Source organism: Coffea arabica, chromosome 8e, assembly GCF_036785885.1.
Source record: "Coffea arabica cultivar ET-39 chromosome 8e, Coffea Arabica ET-39 HiFi, whole genome shotgun sequence".
NCBI lineage: Eukaryota > Viridiplantae > Streptophyta > Magnoliopsida > Gentianales > Rubiaceae > Coffea > Coffea arabica.
This window is the reverse complement of record NC_092324.1, coordinates 44,935,986-44,948,012: the sequence shown is the minus strand read 5'-3', so window position 1 is coordinate 44,948,012 and position 12,027 is coordinate 44,935,986. Positions and strand designations below refer to the sequence as shown.

General features: G+C 35.3%; 1 protein-coding gene and 1 long non-coding RNA gene across 2 annotated transcripts; both read right to left on the bottom strand.

The window, feature by feature from the left end:
• Positions 1-2,144: 2,144 nt before the first annotated feature.
• On the bottom strand, positions 2,145-3,025 carry LOC140012569 (uncharacterized). The gene is made up of 3 exons (XR_011819746.1): positions 2,925-3,025; positions 2,628-2,821; positions 2,145-2,541 (listed from the first exon to the last, which is right to left on the bottom strand). It is a non-coding gene; the product is annotated as an uncharacterized lncRNA (long non-coding RNA).
• A 465-nt stretch (positions 3,026-3,490) lies between these two features.
• On the bottom strand, positions 3,491-5,014 carry LOC140012808 (uncharacterized). The gene is made up of 3 exons (XM_072061123.1): positions 4,612-5,014; positions 4,323-4,495; positions 3,491-4,222 (listed from the first exon to the last, which is right to left on the bottom strand). Exons 1-3 carry the CDS (start codon positions 5,012-5,014, stop codon positions 3,491-3,493), a joined length of 1,308 nt encoding a protein of 435 aa, XP_071917224.1.
• Positions 5,015-12,027: the final 7,013 nt, after the last annotated feature.

Sequence of the window (12,027 nt, the reverse complement as noted above, 5' to 3'; positions counted from 1 at the left end):
ATGTATCTTTTATAGCACACGCAATATATCAAGCATTTTACCTTCAACCTTGACACTTAGTAGTATGTGAAATTCAGTATCGGTGTTCTCATCACCCAACTTTTTCTGATAAAGACTACAGATGATAGCCAAACGATGCTGCTATAAAAAAGATGTATCAACACTAAATGTCAAGCCGGGCTTTTTTTATATGAAACAAGTAGGGAAAATCGCCAATTTAATCCTCAAACTATTTTACTAAAGCCAATTTGGTCCCTCAACATTTTATCACACGAATTAAGTCCCTTGACTAAAATTATTGTGCCAATTGAGGATCTATACGGCGTCACCACCCAAAACTCATGTATCTATACGGAAACCAACGGCGAGGCAGGGGCTTTTTTGGAAGTACACATCCTAATTTCTACGGGAAGCAAGACAGATCCCATTTTGCATCCAAATTGGAGGAAACCTGTGAAATTAGGGGTTTTCCAAGACAGAACCCATTTCGCATCCAAATAGCAGAAGAAATTAGGGGCTTGAAACCGATTCCCAATTACCAGCTTACAACTATAATGTCTTCAAGTTCATCCTTTGAAGTGCATAACAGATGGAGAAATTTGGATGCGGGATCGTACAGCTCAGCTACAAATCGATCTTCAAGGAAGGAGGCCTATGGAAGTTCACATTTCGGAGGATCTAGCCCAGGAAAAGCTGAATACTACAATGGGGAGGAAATCGTGAAGTGCCATTGCCAAGAATCCTGCAGAATAGTGTATTCTTGGACTGCAGCAAATCCGTCAAGAAGGTTCCATGGATGTAGAAATTACGGTGTAATGAGACCAGCCAAATGCTTAAATTTTAATAATCTTTGTAATGGTTAGGGTGTATTTATTTAAGTTTTATTACTAATGATGGATTAATTTTGAATGCAGACTGCTCATTGTTGCAAATTTTTTTTATGGTACGATCCGCCCTTACCGGAGTATACAAAGAACACGATTTCTAAATTGTTAAGGGAACTAAGAAAAGCCGAAGGAAACAACAAGGAAATGAGGATAGAAATTCAAAGGTTGAGAAAAAAAGCCCAGATGTTGATGTTGGCATTGGTAGGAGGTTGCATCTTATTAATGGCAGTATGGGTTCACAATGCAAGAAGAAAGCCTGTGGAACTAGGATTCAAAATGTTGTATTATAAATAGCGTAGTTGCAAGGCCAAGTTGGTATGCAATGTAATGTTCTTGTTTGTAAAGTCCTACCTTTGTTTATTCTTGTTGTTGAGATGGAGAAATTTATCAGATATAATCTACTCTGCTGGTTTGCTTCTTGATTGGAATTGGGTTCACCACCACTTGCAAACAGTCAATTCCTTTGAGTGTTGTAAAAATTTCTAAAACAAATGCTTATCTCATATGCTTATCTCAATAGGCACCCTTAATTTTGTTTATCAGAACGATTCAAAAGGGAATTACTATTCACATTTTCATTTTAGCTTCTTGCATTCCAGTTCACTTAATAAATAATAATGCCTTCAAGGAATACTAAAGGGTAATTGAGAAGTGAAAATATCACCTCTTATTCAAAATGAATTTTTATTGACTTTGTGTAGCCGAAATGCTACTGCAAGCATATCTTCCGGGCTCCAAGTAAGAAAAAGAAAGTATGCCAGGACCCTTTTCTCTTTATTTTAGGAGGCTAAAATATATATATATATATATAAAGCATCGTGATTATTGAGGTGGTCCTCCATCCTTTGAAACTAAAAGTAAACTTTCTAGACTTGGAAAATTTTGAGATTAGCTAGCCCCTTTTATTGAATGTCAAGTCAATTTTCTTGGAATCTCAATTAATGGCACGCCATCTTGGTTAAGGAAACTAAAACATCAAATTACCTCATTATAAGAATGAAAATGAAAGAACAGCAAAAGGTCTCTATTGTACTAGTCTTATAAAGTTGCATAGTTTGCCAGAGAAATGGCATGCTGAACTACCGAGCACTAACGTGTTCGACCTCGTATCATTGCCATCTTCTATCTTGGCCCCTTAGTTGTTGGATATCATAACATTATATTGTGTTAAAAGGTTAAAAAAAATTTCGACAGAGTTTTGCCTTAAAAATGAACAATCTCACCTGCCAACCAAACAACCATTGTGATACATACACAATATATAAGAGTAAAATCATGAATACATGTGGTCAGGTACATTTCCAGCCAGTAACAAAAGCATTCGTTCACTAAAGAAGTCAATTGTAACTTAACAAAAGCTAAAACACAATTGACTGGTTCAACCATGCTAATAAAAGCTATGCAAAATGTTGGTTGACCTGCAGGACAACAACACCATAAATTTCAATCATGCTCTATCATCTTATATGGGCTGACCTACAGCACAAAATTAACAAAAGCTATACAAAATTGACTTGACCCAAAGAACAACAGCACCAAGGTTGTAATTCAGTCATGGTCTAAGTGGAACTTCTTCATCGCATATGCATGGCTAGCCAAGTTGTGTTATTCCTGGTTGACTGGCATCATCCGGTTCATCTAAGAGTCTATGAGCCTGCATATAATCAACAGGTACAAGTCAATGCAATGACTTAAGGAGCAAAGCAAATGTTAAGTTCATATTGATGTTAAAAAGCCTACTTTCTGCTTGGTTCTTCATTTTTTTCCAACCGATTCAACGTAAGGACCATAAGTATCCATTTTTGCCTTCCTTAATCTCCAACCTTGTGCTTGTATAGTTGGACATATCTTTTTGTTATGCCCTGGAGCTCGACAGAAGCTGCATTTTATTTTCTTCTTCGATTCAACAACTTCAGTGGAATGTGCACTTGAAACTACAAAGCAAGAAATGAAAAAAATATTGAATTTAAGTATGTCCTCAAATTCACTGAAACATAACTTTTCGCAGATTAACCATATGCAATCAAATTTATTTACCATTTCTTCATGAACAACAGCTTGTATGTCCACATGGCAGCCTTCACCTGGTTGTTGTTCACCCGTTACAGGTTGTCCATCTATTGGTTGTGCTTGTTGATATGAGCAAATTTTAAAAAGTTAGACAAAACAGCAAAATACATTTTCAATATTTTGGCAGAATTGCAGTGTTCAAAAATATGTAAAAGAGGATGTATACCAGCCTGGCTATGGTTTAAGTCAGTCCCTACAACATCAGAGTGGCCCTCGGGATGACTAGTTGGACATGTTCTTCGATTGTGACCGTCCACATGACATTTGCTGCATTTGTTGCTGCTGAGAGAAGGACCCCTTCCAGTGCCATGGCCAACTAAATGCTCAGCTGGTATAACCAATGGACATTTCCTTACCGTATGTCCCTTTTCATGACATTTTGAGCAACTTAGTGTACCTCCAGCTCTTGACAGTTTAGTCACTCTATTATTACTTTTTCGAGGTTCATTTGGTTCCCTCTTCCTTGCTTTTTTTGGCCTACCAGGAAGTCTCAACTTCTTTGGTGGTAGGATCGGGATCTTACCAGAATCCCTCTAAGCATTAGGTCCCAGTAATGGAGCAATAGCTGGCTCGTACGCGGCCAAATATGCCTCTCTCAAGTAGCAGCTGTGCACGTAGTCCTCTGGTGTGGCATTTATTAGTGAAATACAGCAAACTGCATGGCAACAGGGCAATCCCGTGAGCTCCCACTTTCTACACGTGCATGTGCATCTTTCGACATCAACCACATAGGTTCCACCGTAGATATACTGCACTTCGAATCTTTTGTCGTCTGAGTGTCTAGCAATATTGGCGGCAGCCTCATTTTTTGCCTTTTCAAGCTTTTTTTGAATCTTTGGACATATTACATCAGTCCTCTTCTTCATCCATTCCCTTTTTATTCGCATCCTATCCATGAGGTAAATTCTAAGGGTCTCCAACATACCCAGGATTGGTTTCTCTCTAACTTCCAAGATCACAGCATTGAAACTCTCACAAAGGTTATTCAGTAGGATATCGCACTTAGTTGTTTCTCTAAAATGTAGTCTTGACCATTGTCTTGGATTTGTATTATCCACCAGCCACTTATGAGCATTGTAGTCATACTCGTTTAAAGCATCCATCTCACTCTCAAATTTGCACATGTATGATGACCTTGCACAAGCCCAAAATCTTGCTTTTATTGATTCACCTGGATGTGACTTCTTCATGTTATTGTGTAGATGCCTTACACAATGCCGATGCTCCACACCCGAAGTGACTTCATGAATGGCAGACCCCAATCCCTGTTAAGGGTGTAACCATCAATTTTTTTTTTTTAAATACATATTATATTTACATTAATTGCAACCTAGGTAATCCAAAAAACAAGAAGATTGTAATTACCTTTTGTCTATCACTGATGAAAGTCCATGTTTTTTGTTCATGAATGCACAAGTCATGTTTCAAGAACTCCACGAACCACTTCCATGAGCTCTTATTCTCAATTTCAACTACTGCATATGCAATGGGGTAGATACAATCATTGGCATCAATCCCAACAGCAGTCAACAATACTCCTGGATGTGGACCCCTTAGTGGCAACCATCTAAACCAATCAATTGTCGACAACCAGCCTTGAAGCCTTTTTTCAATGCTTCAAAGCATATGTATATCCTTTGAAATCTTTCCTTACCACTTATATCATCAACCGTTGTCTCCATATGTATCGTTGAGCCAGGATTGCAATTTAACAACTTTTCGCAGTAGTCCCACAGCTTTGTGTATTGTTGTTTGTAACTGCCATAGATCAAAAGTTTTGCCTTCATGAAGGTCTTACTCACTTGGTCTCTTGTGATATTCACATTTAGCTCTAAGTGCACCTTCTCCTTAAATTCTGTGACACTCACCCTCTTATTTAATCTAAGAAAGTCCATATAGTGTTTACTTAGGAAACCTGAATTGGCACGCTTGTGATGAAAAGTTCTACCACAATTGTAAGATGGTCCCATGGTTCTAATAACAAAAGCGTTACTATCAACCTCTTTAGAAGCATAAATGAACCAGCCACAATTTGCACTATTGCATTTAGCCCGCATTCTAGACGTGTCATTTTTACCCTACCTAAAATGTTTACCCCATTTAACTCCATAATAATCAACAGCTTGTTTAAATATCCGTTTATCATCAAATAACAGCCCAACAAAGAATTTTGGATCGACCATATCACGCTCAGGTTTAAACCTCACGTATCTTGGTTTTCTCCTCTTTGAACTATCTTCATCCGAGGCTTCATCATTGCTATTTAACTCTTCAGAATTCATTGACTCTGATTCTTCATGCAGTTGAATATTTTCTTCATGGTACAACTTGAAGTCATTAGTTGTATCATTCCTATTTTGCTGCCTAAATGCTTCTCCAACAACAGGTTTTTTTTGTTCATTTTTTCTGCCTTCATTCTTGCTCTCATCAACAACTGTTTCTGTTGTCTCTTTCGCTTTTTCAAGCTCTTTATCAGCATCGACAACAGATTTTTTGAAAATCACATCATTTTCATCATCCCTAAAGTCGTAATCACTATCCACCAAGCTTTCATTTTCTGTAGAATCTGATTGTACATCTTCTTCAATCCCATAGCCATTTTCTCCCTCCATTAATTCAATTGGCACCGTGGTTTCTTCAAATGTGGTAGACTCCTCAAACGTGATGTCAACATAAAAAGCATGTTCATTTGATATACCAGCCTCTCCAATATCTACATTAGAACTGCCCACTTTACTATCAATAAATCTAATATGAAATTCCTGCACCAAGTATACCTCAACCATGCCAGTTTGTTTCCCAATACATGCCATGTCTATAACATCATCCTCACTCTCTATATTCCGTAGTTTGAAGCTACAATCTCCACAAGGAACTCTATAAAGCATTTTCACATTTTTTCCACATCCGACAAGAGTGCAAAAGCCATGGAGATGTGACATGTTAACTACATTTGCAATAACACCTTCAAATGATTCCATACTCCCCCCCACATACTTTTCTTGTGGTGGTCCAAAATATACCCCACCGTAATATATTTTTAGTGTAAAGCGGTCCAGCTCATGTCCTGTATTTTTTTTTGGCATAAAAAAAAATAAAAATTTAATTAGGCATCCACATGCTCGGTCACTATCCTGTAACCCAATTAGGTAGCATGAGAACAACAACATAGTGCATTTTTCACAGCAAAAGGACCACCGAAACTAAAATAACAAGAGAGTCCACTACACATACCCCACATCTCATATCTACCAAAATCCTATCATTTAAATTAGAAAAGGGAAAATCTACCAACTGTAGTTCAACAACCAACAACGTCTATAAGATGCGAACTTCAACTTATTAGCAAAAAAATTAACTTCAAACATCGCACATGCAGGCCAAGACTTACCGGAAATCCTCGCTGCCATTCCGTCGGAATTTTCATCCTCGAGCTTTTCCTTGCTCTGCTATGCTGCCTATGAATCAATTTCTCCATTCCGCTCTGTTTTCGTCATCTTATCTCCCTCCATTGCTGGTAATTGGGAATTGGTTTCAAGCCCCTAATTTCTTCCGCTATTTGGATGCAAAATGGGTTATGTCTTGGAAAACCCCTAATTTCACAGGTTTCTCCCAATTTGGATGCAAAATGGGATCTGTCTTGCTTCCCGTAGAAATTAGGATGTGTACTTCCAAAAAAGCCCCTGCCTCGCCGTTGGTTTCTGTACAGATACATGAGTTTTGGGTGGCGACGCTGTATAGGTCCTCAATTGGCACAATAATTTTAGTTAAGGGATTTAATTTGTGTGATAAAATATTGAGGGACCAAATCGGCTTAGTAAAATAGTTTGAGAACTAAATTGGCGATTTTCCCAAACAAGTATAAGAATGCGATTCAAATTATATCTCATCTTCTTGACCTCATTTAAATTCACCGAATCAATCATAAAGAATCATGCAAAATCCACATTGTCTAAACAAAAGAATACAGCGCTTGTTGGCGTTGTTTCAACAAGTAAACACGACGCCTGTCCTCCAGAGCTATATAAGTCAACATAGTAGGAATTTCATCCCTCATAGAGGTTAGTAGCAACTTCATCCCTCAAGCGAGCTTTTCTTTTCAACAGTGCCAATTCACATCGATTATCCATATCCAATTCTTTATAATTAACTTTTAAAATCCCCATCTCTAGGCCTTGTCACCAAGGTATAATTATCTATTAAAATCTTGTCTATCTCTACTACCTTGGCATCAAGTTTTCCTAGTTATCTTTTAAAATCTTCATCTCTGTTGCGTTGTCATCAAGCTTTTTTAATTATCATTTAAAATCTCCATCCCTAGTTCCTTGTCATCAAGGTCTCTAAATAAAGCCATTGATAACCAAATCATGTAATTGCATCTCTAGACCTGATCTCTGATCTCTTATTTGTTTACATCTACTTGAGAATGTGGCTAGATTACAACAGTAAATAGCATGTGTTTAGGGTGGGAATTGAGAAAGAGAAAATCAGGCATAATGAGAAAAAGAAAGGAGTTGATTTTTGAGTTAAAGCAACTGCAAAGAGCAAGAAGATGGAGTAGGGCTTTATCTAGTGCAATATAACCAAACTATCATTCCAAGTGTACGATATAATCTAGGTCCTTAGAACTTACCATCCAATGACAAAGATTTTAACAAATGGCTAACACTAAAAGAAGCAAAATGACAAAGAAACAATCCAAATTAAGTGGAATTACGGTTTAATTGTCCCATTTTCTACTATAGCAACTTTTGCTGTACACACTTAAAAATGATAGTATATATCAAATAGAGATATAAATTAGAAATAAATTGAGAAAGGATATGGTTATATCAAATAGGGATGCAAATAAAAAATTAATTGAGAAGGGATATGGTAAAGCTTGTGGACTCTTGAGGACAACATTAGCTGATTTACTACCTTTCAAACAAGGTGGGACTCTTAAGGGATATGGTAAATAAGAATATTCTCTATGTTTTTTAATTAGTATAAGATGAATTTCATATGTTTTATTATTTAGTATGCTTGAATTACTAATAAACACTAATTAAACAAAAGAAAAGAAATCGCAGCCAAATTACACAATTAAATTATGAAAATCTTTTGAAACAAAAATCTCGAAGTAACCCATCAATGAACTTGAGGTATATGAACCATCAAATTCCAATACAATCAATTACACCTAAACTCTCTATGGATGTTTTAACAATACTTATATTTATAATGTATTTGTATAAAAGCTCTTTATTTAATCACCAAATTCCAATGTTATTGTTTGATTGTTACTTTTATACTTTCCTTGATTCTGGACACCCATACCACTTAGCGCAAGGTTTTTTAACAATTAGTACATCAATTTTGAATTATTTGAAAATGACACAATCTTATCCACAACTCTTCAAAGAGACAGTTAAAAGAGAGAAAGAGAAAGTGTGCATTCAAGTGAAAAAATAACAAATCTTACATGGTAAAATAATTCATGAAAGAACAAAATAGAAATCCAAGAAGTCGCAAGGCTAATAATTTTGGCCTAAGTACCAACAAATATGCATGTGCGTAATGCTGAAATAGGGGCTACTAAATTGTGAATTATCCAACTTCTTAGGACCAATAGTACGAAGTTCAAGCAATCAAGGCACAACAATGACATTAAAACAAAATAGAACACAAGCAATAGACAGATATCTTGGATAATTTAGTATTTGAAACAAACTTCCAAGCTTTTTCAGCAAGAGGTATGTTGAGACAGAAAAAACTATAGGACACAAGGATAAAAAATCAAACACACAGTGAGCAAAAAATTAAACCCAAACTAAAATTTTCAAAGAGATAACACACATAAGCAGCCTTTTTTTTAAAGAAAGCAATTGTGAAGAGACCTCTAGGCTTGCAGATCAAACTAGAGGGATGGACTGGAGTAGCCGTTCCCCAAAACTTTGCAAAATTGTATTAGGTAGTAGGATTTTTCACCAAAATACTATTACTTTGCCTCCCCAAATATTTATCTAAAGTTATTGTTTATTCTCTTTGGATTTTCATTCAATAATTTTCTAAATAATTTGCAATCTATAGAAGATTAGTATAATATATCAATTAAAGAAATTATATAAAAAAAGAAAAATAACACAATCATTCCTCACATATCATTGATGTGAAAATTTAGTCCATGAGCATGAAAATGATAACTTTTAGTCCCTAACAAGTTAAAGATGATCAACTTTTGTCCCTAATTACTTTTTCATTCAAATATTGGCTGAAATTAGTCACAAGCGGACCACATGACCAATTTTTAAAGGGTAAATATGACATTTCAGTGAATGTTGATGGAGAATGTGAAGGACTAAAAGTCTTATATTGAATAAAGACAAGACAATGACCTACATAGACCCGGTCCACCACCTGAAAATAGACCCTATTGAAATAAATAAACCATGTTGCCTTTTTGTTTTACAATCTTGAGCCTTTTCAGCAAAGAAGTAACTTGACGAGTTTTTGGCCACACAGTCTATACCCTAATCGGTGGACTAGGTCTATTCAAGTATTTGCCTAGAGACAAAACTAAATAAGTTGGTTGAACAATTTGACATCAATCCCTTTCTTTCCAAAACCCTAATTTCCCCAAATTCTTTCTTTCCAATTTTTTCACAAATATTATAGATCGAAGCTAACAAGAATGGGGGATGTGGCAAATAAATTGGCTTATTTTCAAGCAATTTACAAGCCTTGAAGACCCCAATTTATGCATAAAGATCCTCTCCGCTCGTGGCTAGTGCCTTAAGCAAATGATCTCCTCTTTTACCTCTAGCTCTAATTCCTTTGACAAGCCTACCACTATTGATGATACTCTTTTTGCCTTTGTCCCAGCCACTACCTTCTCCAATTCCAATGTCGACGAAGTAGTAGTAGTCTTACCCACCATAGTAGCCGAAACCGGTGGGGTCCTCGACTTGGTTTGGAAAGTCGTGACTCTCCCGTTCTCCATCATTTTTGATAGTTTAGGATTAAGTATTAAGAGTAGTCATATTAAGTATTGAGAGTAGTCAGACTCGGGATGTAGGCTGCTTGGTTTGATACTATGAAATATGATACTTGGTTGGACCATGGAAAAGAGTTCAATAAGAATTCAAGAGTACTGGTCGTGCTATTTGGTTTGACCATAGAAATTGATGATCTTGCCAAAAGATTAATGCCAAATTAAAGATAGAAGACATATTTTTTGAGGTTGAGATTTCATGTAATGCTTGCCTGGGGAATCCTGCGAAGGTTACTATTGTTTTGCCTCATTTGGCTTTTTATTTATTTTGTAATTGAATATTGAAGAAAAGTATAGTCAAACTTGAAACAATAATTCAAGATTTTAGTTGGTTTCTCAATGTGCAGACCATGAATTACTTGTTCTTTTTGAAGTATATTTTTTGTGCAAATCTGCTTTCTCTATGATGTAATTGTTTAGTATATGATGAGGTTCATGATCTATAAGACATCATTTCATTTATTTGGAAAAAAGGATAGTACTTTTTTAGTTATGAGTTGGAAATTCCATTTAATGCCTTTTCTTTTAGCTATCTAGGGTTTTTGAAAATTATAGGGAGGGTTTATTTATAATAAAGAGGTGGATGAAATTAGATATTTGTCCCAAAACTAATTTTTTTTGCCGTACAATCCATGTGATTTTCAAGGTGTTTTTGGAAAATTTTAATGTATAAAAAGTGATTAGCCATTTTTGTATCATGCTTAACTAAGATATGAGACTTTTTGTCCCTTATATTTTGGTCAACATTATATTGATATGCCATATTTACCCTTCAAAAATTGGTCACATGGTCTGCTCGTGACTAGTTTCATCTAAACTTCAAATGAAAAAGTGATCAAGGACCAAAAATCGATCATTTTTTTAATTTATTAGGGACTAAAAGTGATTATTTTCATTTTGAGGGAATAAATTTTCACATTAGTGATATGTGAGGGATGATTTATACATTTTTTTCTAAAAATAAAGAAAGATATAGTAAAGCAAATTTAACTGTAATTGCAACCTATTTAGACTAAATCAACTTGAATTAAGCATTGTAAGATGAACCAAGCTATCCAATATTCCAATCAAATTTAAGCTTATGAGATTTTCATTAATTTAGTTCACTATCTAATCAAACTAAACATAAACAGCATTTTGTGTTTAGTGTAATATTAAATTCGGGTCAATTAGCGTGAAACTTGCAATTTGTAGGCAAAAATTTTAAACTGCTCGAATTCGACATGAGTTCGGCTCAATAAAAACTCGCTTGAGTTTGGCTTGATAAATAAATATAGAAAATTCAAATCTAATTTCAAACTTGTGGGGAAAAAAACTTGAGTACTATTTTCAATTAGTCTTGTGTATACCTCTACTTCAATTAAAATATGGAATTGTACTAGTAAAAATAAACACAAAAAATAAAAATTTTCCAAACTCCAATAATGTGCTTTTATTTATCGACTATCGCTCAAGTTTTATTGTCGTGGTTTAAAAAATTGACCTCCACCAAGTTTCATCATTTGCTATAATTTTTTTTATCATAATATGTTTGATAATTCGCCCGTCTGCTAAACTTAAATTCTAGTTTCGTCTATGGTTTTATTATGAATATAAGAGACTCGGTCCTTGTGGACTTATATGTCATTATTTTTGTGTTAGTATTTAGTATCTACTCGAAAACTTTACCATTTTTGTTTAATTGTAATCAATCCTTCTCTCTATTTAACATTCAGAAGGCTATTTTTTTTGTACAATTTTTGGAGTTTGGCATGGATTTTGTGTTGGAATAACGGCAATAGGTGTTTGATTTAAAGCTTTTATTTTCTGGTTAGATTTTGTGATACGGATTATAAAACATCAGCATCCTGCAATTAGCGTACAAGTATTCAATGATTGATATTTTTAAGGGTGGTGGCACTGGCCAGTCTTCGTGGCCGGCCTCGATCATCACCAAGGTTTCAAGTTTTGGGTATTTTGATGTAAAGGTGGAGAAGAACAGAAGGGTTTTGAGGGGTATTTTAGAACCTCCAGTAGTCTTTTTTATAGCGTCATCAA